General features: G+C 38.8%; 1 protein-coding gene and 1 long non-coding RNA gene across 2 annotated transcripts in view; one reads left to right on the top strand and one right to left on the bottom strand.

Moving 5' to 3' along the window:
- Positions 1-979: 979 nt before the first annotated feature.
- The window catches only part of slc9a8 (solute carrier family 9 member 8), a 76,249-nt gene continuing 60,464 nt past the window's right edge, over positions 980-16,764 (bottom strand). Inside the window, exons 11-16 of the mRNA XM_049463132.1 lie at positions 15,150-15,266; positions 12,686-12,768; positions 11,541-11,652; positions 10,941-11,161; positions 4,741-4,887; positions 980-2,400 (exon numbers count right to left, since the gene is read on the bottom strand). Coding sequence (XP_049319089.1) covers positions 2,287-2,400; positions 4,741-4,887; positions 10,941-11,161; positions 11,541-11,652; positions 12,686-12,768; positions 15,150-15,266 — 794 coding nt within the window. The 3' untranslated portion in view covers positions 980-2,286. The remainder of the gene's footprint in view (positions 2,401-4,740; positions 4,888-10,940; positions 11,162-11,540; positions 11,653-12,685; positions 12,769-15,149; positions 15,267-16,764) is intronic.
- Positions 13,221-14,580, top strand: LOC125780647 (uncharacterized). Its single transcript, XR_007423913.1, has 3 exons — positions 13,221-13,485; positions 13,572-13,658; positions 14,064-14,580. It is a non-coding gene; the product is annotated as an uncharacterized LOC125780647 (long non-coding RNA).

Below are 16,764 nucleotides of genomic sequence, written 5' to 3'. Positions count from 1 at the left end.
ATTTTATTAAATATAGACAGTACCAGTCTGAAGTTTGAACACACCATCTTATTGAATGTTTCTTTTTCTTTATTTAATGTATTTTTTACATTGTAGATTAGTATTAAAGACAATCAAATGATTAAGATACATAGAATTCTGTAGTAAACAGTTAAAAAAAGTGTTTATCCTCTACATTAATCTGCTGATCTAAACCTGATGAACTGAGACGGTGATTTAATTGGGATGAGCTGGAGCAGCAACTATTGTTCAGCACCTCCAGGAACTCCTTCCTTTAAGATGCTGAGAAAACTATTCCAGGTGACTCTCCCTCATGAAGACACTGAGATTAAAGTCATTACAAACCAATAGTGTGCAGATCTGTCCTCAAAGATAAATGTGATACTTAGAAGAATCTAAAGTATAAAACATATTCTGGTTTGTTTAACACCTTTTGTTTACACAACAAATCTGCATGTGTTCCTGTATAGCTTTAATATAGTCTTTAATATTAAATATACAATGTAAAAAAATATAAAACGAAAAAGAAACACATTGAATTAGAAGTCTTTTAACTAGTACTGTACCTGGTAAAATCTGTCAGGTTTTATAGGGCGTGGAAGAGCAAGAAACCATCAGACCAGGACTGGGATTTCCAGCATTACCCTCTGGCATCATTTATTTCTGTTTATATGTATGTATTTCAGTCTGTATGTATGTATGTATGTATTTCTGTCTGTACGAACGTTTTTCAGTCTGTCTGTCTGTCTGTATTTCAGTCAGTCAGTATGTATGTCTGTCTGTCTGTCTGTATGTATTTCAGTCATTCAGTATGTATGTCTGTATTTCAGTCAGTCAGTATGTATGTCTGTCTGTCTGTCTGTATGTATTTAGGTCAGTCAGTCAGTGATCTATCTATCCACAAATACTGCCATGAGATAAACATTAATACATTAAATCTTAACATTAGAAACAAATATGACAATAAATCATTTACAGCAATTGTTAAAATTGTGTTTTAATAGAATTTATATTAAAAAAAAAGTAAAGATGGTGAACTCTACACAATAAAACATTAACAGTGTTCCAGTTTAAGGTGTTTTCTTTCACAGTTACAGTTACTTTTATATATACTTTTATATCTTCACCGGGACTTCACATAGAATCACATATAAACAGCTTAAAACTGTATTTGGATTATGGGATTTGTGGATGTGTTTAGTACTTAAGTGACTTCATGTAGTGCAGTTTAGTGCAGTTAGTGATTCAGAGAGTTTTTTCCATTGATATGTAGCCTGTTAATAGATTTTCACAGTGATTAATGTGAAGGATATTTTTGATGATTTGATTTTATATGTTTAAAACATGATAAAATCAGCTATAATAGAATGTTTAGGCTACTTATATTCATCTGAATTGATTAAAAAGAGAGCTTTATATCACTGGATAGCTTTATAAATCTCAGGTCATGTGGGGAATGCTCATACAAAATGATATAAAACATTGGCTGAATGTAGAGATGCACCAAATATTCAATGTTTACTAAATATTTTTGATATTTTGTAGTTTTGTAATGGCCTTTTCTTTAAAAGCAAGACAAAGTATTATGTAATTTATGTAATAGTGAAATAAAGTGGCAAAATGAATGAAATCCCCCTTTTTAGCAGAAAGCAATAATGCAGTGTTAAACTCCATCTTTGAGAAATATTATTTTTTAGTACGATAAACTGCTTTTTTAAAGTGTGATGCCCTAAAGCAGACAGCAGGTGTCACTGGTTCCCTGTCTCCTCGCTGTCATGTAAATGGACTTTTATTTTACAGTCACCTGCCTGGCACATTAAAAAGTGGCAATAATTATATAAATATATATATAAATATAAATATATATATATATATATATATATTAACATTTCTTTTTTTACATATAAAAGCTCTACCCTTCACATACATTCCTTCATGTAGAAAACTAATAAATACAGAAAGAAAAATAAATCACCAGAATCAACATTCATCGTTGCCGAGTCCCTTTTAGTGATTCAGTAGAAATAAAAGATTATAATATATATATATATATATAAACAGCATCTCTGATATTGCTTTACCTCCTCCTTTATCAGTTTCCCTTTAATTCAGTTCCGCTCTTTATTTCCAGCTCTGTGCAAAATATCAGAGAATCCCCCCTAAACCCTGCAGTCTGGCCCGGGTTAGTTTCGGTACGGGCCGGTTCGGGGGGTGCAGAGCCCGGTCCCGGTGCCGTCGGTACAGAGTTCTGTTCTCTGTTTAGAGTTAAAAACAGAGCAGCTCGTTTCACAGCAGCTCAGCTTCGTCCTCCTCATCCTCAGAACCAGACGGACCCTGACGGACCTCCTCATACCATTTATTAGTCAGAGTCTTCATCTGGATCCTCCCATGCAGCAGATCCTGAGAGAGAGAGATAGAGAGAGAGAGAGAGAGAGAGAGAGAAACAGAGTGTGTGTGAGAGAGAAAGAGAGAGAATGTAGAAAAGAGTGTAGGAGAGAGAGAGAAACATTGTGTAAGAGAGAATGTAGAGGGAGAGGTGTGTGAGAGAGTGTGTTAGAGAGAGAGAGTGTGTAGAAGCAAGAGAGTGTGTAAGGGTGTGTAAGAGAGAGTGTAAAAGAGAGAGAGTTTAGAAGAGAGAGAGAGATTGCAGAAGAGTGAGAGAGAGGAGGTGTAGAGGGAGAAAAGAGAGAGAGGGGAGAGAAAGAGAGTGAGAGAGAGAGTGAGAGAGAATAAAATATATAGAGAGAAGAAATAATATAATAAATGTAATAATACAAATATGTAATATACCAAAACATAGACATATCTGGGCATGATATTCAGTTCCAGGGCTCTGAGTGGTCCAGCAGTCTAAGACACTGCCACTATCAAAAGGAGATCGCTGGTTCGAATCCTGGTCAGCCAGCTCACCATCAGCTGCCGGAGCCCCGAGAGAGCACAACTGTCCTTGCTTTCTCTGGACGGATAGATAACGGTGATGTGGATCAGCACAAGGCTGCGTCTGTGAGCTGATGTATCAGAACCGAGTCGCTGCGCTTTCCTCCGAGCGTTAGCTCTGTGAGGCTACTCTGCAATGCTGCATCAGATGGGTGTGGTGGTATGGAAGTGAGTTGTGTTCAGGTACATTTCTGGAAAACACAGGAGCTCGACTGACCGAATAAAACCCTGACAACAGTCAATAGTCAGAGTCTATTTCTATAGGTGCTGCAGCGCACAAACCCTTTTAAATCAATTTTTAAATCAACAATAAACAGAATAAATAATAAAATAACATTGCTGTTCCCTCTCTGCTGAAATTCACAAAAGCACTGCACTGCTTCCTCACGATACCAAAGGCACACAGACACGCCCTAAATCCAGCTGTCCGATCCACAATTCACCGGTGATAGAATATAGATTAATATAGATTTGTTGGGGGCCAGAAGGAGAAATATATTTGAAGTCACGGGCCACAGACTCTGTAATAAAACAAATAATGAAATATACCACTTTAAATAATACATTTTCCTGATTATTTCATTTACACACCATTTTACTGGACTTATTATCTTTATCTTTGACAGTGTTGTGTAAACTAAGATTTTTCAAATTGATGTTTAATTTCATGATGTCTTTTAATATTAAACTCCTTAATTACGGCAACTTTTAGACTCTTTGGTCCCGTTTTTCTGCACTAGAAATGGGCTCTCTCTCCGCTTTTAGACTTTTTGGCCCGTTTTTCTGCGCTAGAAATGCACACTCTCTCTGCTTTTAGACTCTTTGGCCCCGTTTTTCTGCGTTAGAAATGCGCACTCTCTCCGCTGTTAGACTCTTTGCCCCGTTTTTCTGCGCTAGAAATGCGCACTCTCTTCGCTTTTAGTCTCTTTGCCCCGTTTTTCTGCGCTAGAAATGCGCACCCTCTCCGCTTTTTTATTCTCTTTGCCCCGTTTTTCTGTGCTAGAAATGCGCACTCTCTCCGCTTTTAGACTCTTTGCCCCGTTTTTCTGAGCTAGAAATGCGCACTCTCTTCGCTTTTAGTCTCTTTGCCCCGTTTTTCTGCGCTAGAAATGCGCACCCTCTCCGCTTTTAGACTCTTTGGCCCGTTTCTGACACCTAGCGTTCAAACTTTGAATCTCACACTATAAAAACCTGCTTAACAGCGGGCCAACTTTCATTCTATTTCTAAAATACCTCGTGGGCCGCTCCAAAACAGGAAACGGGCCATTTGCCGTAGTTTGGACAACCCTGATATAGATCATTAAAAAAAGGCCCAAGGGTTCACATACTTTTTTCTAATAATTATTATTATAATTTTTTTTTTTATGGTTGTTTTCATTGAAAACACAAATAATCATGATTTTGTGTAATATATTTGTCAGTATCTGTCACTTGGTGGAAGATCAGATCACAATTCTCGAAAATGTATGCAGAAAAACATAAAAAAGGGTCACATACTTATTTTTCGCCACTGTACTTTCACGATTAACCTTCTTTATAAGTGTAGTGTAGTGATTAAACTCAAGATAGTGGGATCACAAGCTGATGTTCATATGATGGGGGAGGTGGGAGGAGTGTGTTGATAGGTGCTTGCTGTGTACTTGACATTTAAATAATGTAGTAGAAAAGGAGGAGTAGGAGAGGAGGAGTAGGAAAGGAGGAGTAGGAGAGGAGGAGTAGCAAAAGTTGGCTGCAGTTAGATCTGATACAATCTGATATGAGAAGGGGCGTGTCCTCAGCTGTAACTTAAAAGGATGGTCTCACCTCCTGCGTCAGTCTGCGCGTGAAGAAGGGATTCAAGTATTTGGCGTCGAGCCACAGGAAGCCCTTCAGGTCCTGCCTCTGGAAGATCTGAGCTTCATACTCTTCTTCTGTCAACTCAGATAAATGCTCCGACTCCACAGTGTTACCCTGAGAGAGAGAGAGAGAGAGAGAGAGAGAGAGAGAGAGAGAGAATGAGATTTAATATGTATGTTTAACAATTTTAAGTGTGTTTATTTTAATCACAAGCATGTATTTGATAACTATTATTAGCCTCTTCTTTAATACATTTCCTCTTTTAACAGGTTTGTTCATATTTTATTATTATTTTATTTTACCCATTTTTTCTCCGTCCTTTACAATTGTAAAATATTGACAGTATAAATGTAAATTTCTCAATATTTGTCAATAAATCAAACTGAAATGAGAGAAAATTAGAAATAGACAGAGTGAGAGAGAGATAAAGGGAGGGGGAGAGATAAAAAGAGAGCTAAATAAAGAGAGAGTGAGGGAATACAGTAGACATTTATAAAAAGGAAGAGAGAAAAACAGTGATGGATGGATAATGGATGGAGTGAGAACAATATAGAGAGATAGAAAGAGGTAAAAAAAAAGAGATGTTGATGGAGAGAGATTGAGAGAGTAAGACAGAAGAAAGATAGGACAGCAATAGATGAATGGATGGACTGAAGATAGATGGAGTGTGATCAATATAGAGAGACAGAAAGAGAGTTGGATAGATAGATAGATAGAGATAGAGTGAGAGATAAATAGAGACAGAGTTGAATAGAGAGAGAGAGAGAGAGAGAGAGTGTGAGGAAATACAGAAGAAATGTATAAAAAGGAAGAGAGAAAGACAGTGATGGATGGATGGAAGGATGGAGTGAGATCAATAGAGAGAAAGAAAGAGGTAATAGAGAGAGATGTTGATGGAGAAAGAGAGTTGGAGAGACAAAGAGAGATAGAGTGAGAGAGATAGATAAAAAGAGACAGAGTTGAATAGAGAGAGAGAGTGAGGAAATACAGAAGACATGTATAAAAAGGAAGAGAGAAAGACAGTGATAGATGGACGGATGGATGGATGGAGTGAGATCAATAGAGAGAAAGAAAGAGGTAAAACGAGAGATGTTGATATAGAGATTGAGAGAGAGTTGGATAGACAGATAGAGATAGAGTGAGAGATAAATAGAGGCAGAGTTGAATAGAGAGAGAGTGAGGAAATACAGAAGACATGTTTAAAAAGGAAGAGAGAAAGACAGTGATAGATGGACGGATGGATGGATGGAGTGAGATCAATATAGAGAAAGAAAGAGGTAATAGAGAGAGATGTTGATGGAGAAAGATTGAGAGAGAGAGAGTTGGAGAGGGAGTTAAATAGAGGGAGAGGGAGGGAGTAAGGTAGAAATATATATTTAATAAGATAGAGAGAAAGACAGCAATAGATTTATCAATGGATGGATTGAATGGACATTATATATATATATATATATATATAGACAGTGTGATAGAGATAGACAAGAGATAGGTAAGGAAAGACAAAAAAGAAAGAAAGAAAAGTAAAAAGAGAGAGAGGTTGATATAGAAAGAGAAAAAGAGAGAGAGAGAGAAAGAGTTAAAGCGAATTACTTAGAGACAGGTAGAGTTGAATAGAGAGAAAGAGAGTGTGGGAGTTTAGTAGAAATAGAGAAATAGAAAGACAGAGAGAGAAAAGAGAGAGAGAAAGAAGTATAGAGAGAGAAGGAGGGATAAAGAGATAATGAGATAATGAAAAGAGAGGGTTATATAGACAAAGAGCTGGAAAGAGATAAAGCGTAAGATAGATGGATGAATGGATTGAAAGACAAATAGTTAGACAGAGAGAAAGAGTTGTTCTCAGTGTTGTTTCTCTCTGAGAATCTTACAGAGCGCTGTGTGGGAAAGCGTAAACGGGCTGTGGAGAAGTGAAGCGCCGGCCGGAGGAGGAATAAAGCTGTAATTACTGAGCGTTAAAAATATAAATCTCGCCACTCAATTACTCAACAGCTTTCCGCATGACTGCGCAGATCCAGCTAAACAGGGCTAACTCCGCTGATGAGTGCATTGCATCAGGCGTAAACGCGTCAGCTGCGTTTGAACCGGGCCTCGTGGGCTCGGCGCGGCGGGTTCGGAGAAGAGGGTGGCACTCGGTCCCAAAGGAGAGCGAGAGAATACGGGATGTGGGCGAATCAGAACCTCTGCACCTCTTCAGCTCCAGACGGGACCTGACGCAAGCTGCAGAAACAATCCAGAAGAACTGGATCAAAGAGACGCGCAGCGAACAGTCGAGACAGACGGGAAGAGAGACGGGAGGAGAGACGGGAGGAGAGGGGAAACAAGGAGAGAAAAAGTTCTTATGAAGTTATTAAACTGAGCTGCTTTAAGGTCATGCTCTCTCTGGGTGGGTACAGTAGGTGGCGCTAGGGGTGAGCGATATGGCTCTAAAATAATATCACGATATTTCAGGGTATTTTTGCGATAACGATATACTTGGCGATATAGGAAAACTAAAATAATTCATTCATTTCAGGAATATAGTATAATAGTATAACAGTATAATCATAATGTGGTAAAATAAATAATATAGCATAAAATAATATCATGCAGCAAATAAAATTGCAGAATATTTAGTGCATGCATATAAACTGCAAACTAAAACAATTACACAATAAATACACCTAAAGCTTCATAGTAAATAACAGACTACTTTTAAGACAGAGCAGCCCTATTATCACGATATGGATTTTTAATATCATGATATTTCTGTGTCACGATATATTGTATACGATATAATATTGCCAACCCCTAGGTGGCGCTGTCTCTTTTCATCATGCCCAGTGCTGGTCAATGTTGGTCAGCACAGGCTTCTGTTAGCTGATGTATCAGAGCTGGTGATGCTGCAGCTTGCAGTTGGAAAAGAGGCGGAGTCTGAGTTCACATGTATCAGAGGAGGCATGCGCTTGTCCTGATCATCATAAAAATCACCCATGAGATACAGAGATGGCACAGTCTTAACAAGTCCCTCAACATCACGCTGTCTTCAAGACTAATCATGCGAGTTAAACCACTACTTCCTGCCAAAGCAAGCGGTTCTTTAACACAACAGAAGGGAGAAAAAGAGTGTGTGAGAGAAAGACAGATAAACATATAGAGAAAAAAAGTGTGTGAGTAAGACAGACAGACATATAGACAAACTGACATACAAGTAGACAGACAGACAGACAGACATACAGGTACACAGAAAAGTAGACAGAGAGTGAGTGAGAAAAGGAGTGTGTAAGAGGCTAAGACAGACAGAGTGTGTGGGAAAAAACGTGTGAGTGCAAGACAGACAGACATACATACAGGTAGACAGACATACATAAATACATACATACATACAAGTAGACAGAGAGAGTGAGGGAGTGAGAAAAAGAATGTGTAAAAGACTAAGACAAAGTGTGAGTGAGGAAAAGACAGACATATAGAGACAGAAATACACGTAGAGAGACAGACATACATGCAAGCAGACAAACAGACATACCAGGAGACAGACAGACAGACATACAAGTAGACAGACATACATACATACATACAAGTAGACAGACAGATAGACATACAGGTACCTAGAAAAGTAGACAGAGAGTGAGTAAGAATAAGAGTGTGTCAGACAAAGAGAGACAGAGTGTGTGAGAAAAAAGTGTGTGAGTGTAAGACAGACATATAGAGAGACAGAAATAAACGTAGAGAGACAGACATACATGCAAGCAGACAGACATACCAGTAGACAGACAGACAGACAGACATACAAACAAGTAGACAGACATACATACATACATACAAGTAGACAGACAAACAGACATACATGCATACAAGTAGACAGACAGACAGACATACAGGTACACAGAAAAGTAGACAGAGAGTAAGTGAGAAAAGGAGTGTGTAAGAGGCTAAGACAGACAGACAGAGTGTGTGAGAAAAAAAGTGTGTGAGTGTAAGACAGACATATAGAGAGACAGAAATACACGTAGAGAGACAGACATACATGCAAGCAGACAAACAGACATACCAGTAGACAGACAGACAGACAGACAGACATACAAGTAGACAGACATACATACATAGAAGTAGACAGACAAACAGACAGACATACATACAAGTAGACAGACAGACAGACATACAGGTACACAGAAAAGTAGACAGAGAGTGAGTGAGAAAAGGAGTGTGTAAGAGGCTAAGACAGACAGACAGAGTGTGTGGGAAAAATGGAAGGTCCTGATGAGTGCCAATTTCATCATAACGTCTTTGATCATCTTTAAGCATTGCACTTGAGGATACTTTCAAAGTATTTCTTGCTTCTCATAATCTGGATTAGAACATTACTCAAATATTCACTATTCAGTGTATACCTGTAACTCTACCTCTTCACTACTTTACAACTGATAGCTTTTATGCGCATATCTCTAATCACTGAACTATATAACCAAACCTAGTTTTGTTAAACATAACCTTATTCTTAGTAGGTGCGTTACTGTTACATTTAAAGTACTGGAAAGAGTGCTCTTATATAGGGAGCTGTTAACTTGTGGTTTCTGATGCTGGTAAGATGAACTCATCCTGTGCAACAGATGTAACTCTTGCTCTTCTTTTTCCCCCGAAAGGTCCAGATGAGTGCCAGTTTCATCATAACGTCTTTGATCGTCTTTAAGCATTGCACTTGAGGATACTTTCAAAGTTCTTGAAATGTTTTTCGGATTGGCTAACCTTTATCTCTTAGTCATTTTTTTTACTTTTCTTTACTTAGTTGAGTAGTTCTTACTTCTCATAATACAGCTTAGAACATTACTCAAATAGAGCCATTTACTGTACACCAACTCTATCTCTTTACAACTTTACAACTGACAGCTGGTCAAAAACCTGGTTTTGTTAGACATAACCTTATTCTTAGTAGGTGTGTTACCAGTGGTGTAGGTAACGCGTTACTTAGTAATCTGACCCTTTTTTTCAGTAACGAGTAATCTAACGCGTTACTATTTCCAATCCAGTAATCAGATTAAAGTTACTTATCCAAATCACTGTGCGTTACTCTCTCTCTCTCTCTCTCCACCTCACACACTCACACACCGCTCCCTTCCCCATCACCTTTACATTCCTCCCGTCTCTCTCTCACGCTCGGCGTGTCTTTAGCTTCCGCCCGTTCTTGTTTTGCCGCCAGTTCTCGGGCTCCCTATCTCTTTATAAATGCGTTTTTACCCGGCCGCGTCCCAATTCACTAGCCAGGGCAGCGGTCTGCACAGATCTGATTGGCAGAAGTGAGCGTTTGAAGATTTTACACCACACGTGATTGGTCTGCAAGTCCCGGTGCTTTAAATAAACGCTGTCAAAATTAAATCCTTTTCAGTAGTTTATCGGTTTGGGTTCGCATTGGACATCGTCTGGGTCCGGACCGAGGTCCGCATATATGTGATCCCTGGCCCAGACCATATATACAGTTTTATTTTATAAAACCACTCCTTGCTGCCCTGCAGAGAACAACAGGTTCAATGTTCAGTTTTATAGTGTAAAATATGTCAGGTCAAGAAAGACTTTCTTTATTATATATTTTTTTTATAAAAACAAGTATTTATGTTAAGTGAAATCAAGAAAGACCATATTTTATTTTTTATAAAAAATATATTTATGTTAAGTTAAATTAAGAGAAATGGTCTTTTATTTTTTATAAAAAAACTTATTTTTTCAGGAAATAGTTCAACTTTAAATGTCTAGAGATACATTGTTGCTGTTAAAAATGCATTTTCCAATAAAGGCAGTATTGGCAAAACTGGTTATAATGTTTATGTTAAGGCGGCGGGAGGTGGTGTCTGCAGCTGCTGAAAGTAACTAATAAAGTAACTTGTAAAGTAACTTAGTTACTTTTAAAATCAAGTAATCCATAAAGTAACTAAGTTACTTTTTAAAGGAGTAATCAGTAATCAGTAATCGGATTACTTTTTTAAAGTAACTATACCATCACTGTGTGTTACTGATAATGATTAACTGTTAATTGTCACCAAGTTGGAGTCAAATTAGTTAAAATTAATATCTCACCTTAATCTCATTTAAAGTACTGGAAATACAAAACATGCAGGCCTGTTGTCTTTTCCCTTACAAACCAACAAACAAGCGTGGAATGTCCCTAGTTCTCCCCAATGCAGCATCAAACCCATTACCATCTTCTCCGTCTTGCTGAGGTTGATGTCCTTCTTGTTCTTTCGTCTTGACTGGCTCTCCTCGATGTCCATGATGCGGATGAGGGGCATGGTGCCACCTCCTAGAAGCAGGATGGTGAAGAGGACGATGACTATAGTGGTGGTGCCGATCAGCTGCCGCTTCTCGATGGGTTCCAGACCCAGGTGAAGGCTCAGGGCGTAGGGGATGGCACCCCGCAAGCCTGGAAAAGGCGGGAAAACAAAGACAGACAGTAAAGAAAGAGCAGATGTTAGAGAATAAGAGATGGATCCATTTGGGATGAGAATCAGCCAAGCATCCGTAACAATGTAATCAATAGGGTTAAACACCATTAAGTGTGTATGACTAATTACAATTAACTAATGTGACCGCATGGAAGTGCATGATCAATAAAATAGATCCAGTACTACTGAAAGAAGTAGAGGTCCAAATCAATCTCTGAATGAACACAGAGCCGCCTAATCCCCCAAACGAACTAATCAAAGATTCCCTTCGATCCAACACGAAGAACGTGATATCCACTGGGGGAAAGAAAAAAAACAAACAAAAAAAAAAAAAAAACAAGAGAATAATTTTCTTACCACTGAACCACATGATGAACATCATTTTGGGGGTGATCTTGTGGTCCCGGAAGAAGTTGAGCAAAAATGACAGAGGGAAGATGTTCACAGCACGACCGAGAAGCACCAGAACCTGTGAATAAAATAACTACGTCATTTATATGGTCTTAAACATGGGCTATCACTAACGGGGGTACCAGAAGGCTCTGTTCCAGGACCGCTGTTATTTTGAATGTACTGTATAGAAGTAATACATTTACAGCACAGCCAGGAAGAACCAGAATGTGCAGATAAAAGTATATATCATTTAAGTATTCTTGTTATATTGACTGGGGTACACCAAGGCTCTGTTCTAAGACCATTGTTCTTCTAAACATACACTATATACAGTATCAGTCAAACATTTAGACACACTATTTCAATTAATGTTTTTTTTTTATGCCACATAGTAAATTAATAGTAAAGTGTAGTAAACTTGTACAAAGTGTTAAACAAACCAAAATACTCATAAATACGCATTCAGGTGCTCTTATCTGAGGCTGGTAACTCATCCTGTGCAACAGAAGTAACTCTTGCTCTTCTTTTCCTGGAAGGTCCTGATGAGTGCCAGTTTCATCATAATGTTTTTGACCGTCTTTAAGCATTGTATACTTGAGGATACTTTCAAAGTTATTTTGGGATGAGGTGCAGGATTCAGAATGAGGTTGGGTGGTCATGGCTCATCAATTGGTTGGTGTGGTGCAGTGGATAACACCACCGCCTGCCAGTGAGCTTCCATGTGGGAGACTGCGTTTCAATTCGAGGTCCGGGTGACCTATCTGCTCTAAACCAATAAGAGTAATGGGCAATACTCTACAATACTAAATTTACTAAATTTACCCAACCTTGTACGTTGCTCTGGATAAAAGCATCAGCTAAATGGTGTAGATGTAATGTAATGTAAATTAAATTTTAATAGATTTAATAAAAATAATGACATCTAATGACATCTAATAATATGCATAAATCTCCTTTACCATTTAACATCATTAACCTTTTAATATCCACAAACTGATGAGTAAAATACATTTTACATGTCTAGCGCAGTTTTTTTTTCTCAATATAATATTTTGGTGTAGGGAAATTGGTCTATTCTCAGTAGATAAGGGTCACAAACAGTCACTTACGATGCACCAGATGACGAAAGAGAGCTCAAACTTGTGAGGAAAGCTGAAGATGGAGAGGCCCAGGAAAGCAAACACACAGGTTTCTGTGGAAAGAAAAGATCAAAGAGAGAAAACGAGAAAGAGGAGAGTCACATGCTTCACATGAAGAGAGTGAGAAATACTTAAAAGCAAAGTAGAAACGTATTTTCTTAAGAACACTCAAGAAAATACAAGCCAGAGACTTCATATCAAATATCTGTACAGTAAATAAAGAATATTTATTTTGTGAACTTCTTTTTAACACCGTAAATACTTTTCCTCGGAAAGCTCTGCTTCATTATTTCTAGAGAATTGGGCCAAGAATGCAGCTGTGTGAGATTAACTCATTTAACATGCAAGAAGTGTCAGGTGTCGACTCACTCTCCACTGATCTTATCAGCTCCACTGATCATACAGGACATTTTGTATTTGTATAATAATAATTACAGACTGTAGTTCTGTATCTGTTTCTCTGTATATTTTATTATTCTCCTCCTTTCACCCTGTTCTTCAATACTTGAAACCCCACAGAAGAGAAAACAATCACAGAGCAGCTACTATTATTATTTGGGTGGTGGATCATTAATTCTCAATACTGCAGTGATTAGCAGTGATTAGCATGGTGGTGGTGTATGAGGTGTTAGTGTGTGTTGAGCTGGTGGTACAGTGAGTGGATCAGATACAGCAGTGATTAGCGTGGTGGTGGTGTATGAGGTGTTAGTGTGTGTTGAGCTGGTGGTACAGTGAGTGGATCAGATACAGCAGTGATTAGCATGGTGGTGGTGTATGAGGTGTTAGTGTGTGTTGAGCTGGTGGTACAGTGAGTGGATCAGATACAGCAGTGATTAGCATGGTGGTGGTGTATGAGGTGTTAGTGAGTGTTGTGCTGGTGGTACAGTGAGTGGATCAGATACAGCAGTGATTAGCAGTGATTAGCATGGTGGTGGTGTATGAGGTGTTAGTGTGTGTTGAGCTGGTGGTACAGTGAGTTGATCAGATACAGCAGTGATTAGCATGGTGGTGGTGTATGAGGTGTTAGTGTGTGTTGAGCTGGTGGTACAGTGAGTGGATCAGATACAGCAGTGATTAGCAGTGATTAGCATGGTGGTGGTGTATGAGGTGTTAGTGTGTGTTGAGCTGGTGGTACAGTGAGTGGATCAGATACAGCAGTGATTAGCATGGTGGTGGTGTATGAGGTGTTAGTGTGTGTTGAGCTGGTGGTACAGTGAGTGGATCAGATACAGCAGTGATTAGCAGTGATTAGCATGGTGGTGGTGTATGAGGTGTTAGTGTGTGTTGAGCTGGTGGTACAGTGAGTGGATCAGATACAGCAGTGATTAGCATGGTGGTGGTGTATGAGGTGTTAGTGTGTGTTGAGCTGGTGGTACAGTGAGTGGATCAGATACAGCAGTGTTTAGCAGTGATTAGCATGGTGGTGGTGTATGAGGTGTTAGTGTGTGTTGAGCTGGTGGTACAGTGAGTGGATCAGATACAGCAGTGATTAGCAGTGATTAGCATGGTGGTGGTGTATGAGGTGTTAGTGTGTGTTGAGCTGGTGGTACAGTGAGTGGATCAGATACAGCAGTGATTAGCATGGTGGTGGTGTATGAGGTGTTAGTGAGTGTTGAGCTGGTGGTACAGTGAGTGGATCAGATACAGCAGTGATTAGCATGGTGGTGGTGTATGAGGTGTTAGTGTGTGTTGAGCTGGTGGTACAGTGAGTGGATCAGATACAGCAGTGATTAGCAGTGATTAGCATGGTGGTGTATGAGGTGTTAGTGAGTGTTGAGCTGGTGGTACAGTGAGTGGATCAGATACAGCAGTGATTAGCAGTGATTAGCATGGTGTATGGTGGTGTATGAGGTGTTCGTGAGTGTTGAGCTTTTGTTCTTAATGGCTTTATTTTTTTACCCCTTTACATTACTTTTATTTTTATACTTGTCTAAGTCGATCTGAAACCAGTAGTTTTTTAAACACTTTTACTTAAAGAGTTTGAGTTGATACTTCTTCAACTTCTACAGGAGTATTTTATTAAACCCTAGTATTTATACTTCTACCTACAGAGTAATGTATGGGAATACTTTTTTGGCTGGTGGACTATTCTCAGTGTTTAAAAACTCCAGCAGCACTGCTGCATCTGATCTACTCACTGTACCACCAGCTCAACACATATTAAAACCTCATACACCACCACCACTATGATAATCAGTGCTAATCACTGCAGTGTTGAGAATAAACGATCCACCACACAAATAATAATAATAATAATAATAATAATAATAATAATAATAATTGTGATCTGTGGGGTCCTGATTATTGAGGAACAGGGTGAATGAAGGAGAACAAATAAAAAAAAATCCTATATGATCAGTAAAGGTAATAAGATGTACAGTGAGTGTAGAAACAAGGAGGTGGTCATAAAGCACTTAAATGCTGAGGGACTAACCACACATGAAGGCGACGGTCCGAAGGGTCTGCTGCATGAGGATCTGGGTGACTGGAGACAGATTATGATGAGTGTAGTGGGACATCACTATACCAGAGAACAGAATGGCCATGATGCCTACAGAGAAATAGGAAAAAAGAATATTAAATTTGTGTTTATATCTCAAAAAAAGAACCAAATTAGCACTATTAAGAAGCATGTTTTTCGGTCCTTTTGAGCATAATGAGCATTTTGGTCCAGAAACAACAATGTAAATTGCTTTCTGCAGTTTGTCCTGTACTTCAGATAGTCTGTAAGTATCCACATGGCCTGCAGGGGGCATCAGATAGCATATATTACCAAATAACTGCTCTGGATCATCTCTAAGGTGGAGATAGGAAACTGGGAGCTGCTGTCTAGCGCACATCTACTAAAACTAAAGCTCTAAAACATGCTAACATCAATGTGATTACCAGTAATTTCAATAATTTTACATTTCTGAAAGTATTTTCTCTAAACTTTGACCTAAAAGCCATTTTTTAAATAATTTATTTCTATTTTTTCTTCATTTTCCCCCAATCTGGCCAATTTCTGGTCAATTTTCCCACCCAATCAGCTGCTACTCAGCTGCTACTCAGCTGTATATCCCACATCACTAGTGATGCCACAACACAATGAGAGTGCAGACTAGCACATGCCTCCTCCGACACATGTGAAGTCAGACTTTGCCTCTTTTTGAACTGCTGCTGATGCAGCATTGACTAGCATTGCCTGTATAGGTCCAGATGCCAACCAAGCACTGTGCAGCTTGTTTTGAGTCCATGTCAATGTGTCTTTGCTATCATAACGTCGGGTACAGTATGCCTTGCTTGTCTCGAAAGGTGCAAAAGGCATGTACCAATTCTCTTAATTAATCATGGGTGTGTTTTGGGTGTAACGTGAATAAATAAACCAATCCGAGTTATTGGTCACTTGCCATTCCCTTTTTCAGAGTCAGGTGAGCTCTGACTTTGGCAGATTGCTATTTTAATGGTGCAGCTATCTGGACATGTCCAATGCTTCTCAGCAGAGGAAACTGACCAGCTCGTTTATGCTGTGAAGGTGCATCAGAAGGTCATTTACCGGAACAGTAATGTTATTTTATTTAGTATTCTGTTTATTGTGGATGTAAAAGTAACAAGCAGGGGTGCAGACGCAATGCGCCTGTGTTACTAAATAGCAATGAACGCTGACGTTTGTCTAGGTTTTACTCAGCCAGTGGTGTACCCGTGTTTTTCTTTGCCAAGATAGCAATACACCAGAAATTGACCTGAACACACCTCATTTCCAGACCACCACACCCATCGGTGTATATATATTTACAAGCAATGTTGATATTTGAACAATGCAGGAGCAAGGTGTGAAAATAGACTGTTGGCAGGGTTTAAAATAGCAATGAGCATTGTGACATGTCTTGCACAGGGTGTAAGATAGGGCCCTAAATGTTTAAATGTTTAATTTAATTAATATACAGTATTTTGCACCTCTAAACACCATGAAAACACCATTTCCACAGACAGAAGTTGGACAGTACTGTGTGTAGAAAATGAGAAATTGTCAATATCTTATTAATTTAGAAGCAACAACACTAATGTCT

The sequence above is a fragment of the Astyanax mexicanus genome, chromosome 13 (assembly GCF_023375975.1).
Source record: "Astyanax mexicanus isolate ESR-SI-001 chromosome 13, AstMex3_surface, whole genome shotgun sequence".
Classification (NCBI taxonomy): Eukaryota; Metazoa; Chordata; class Actinopteri; order Characiformes; family Acestrorhamphidae; genus Astyanax; species Astyanax mexicanus.
Note: the sequence above shows the minus strand (reverse complement) of the source record. Positions and strands in the feature narration are given on the sequence as shown.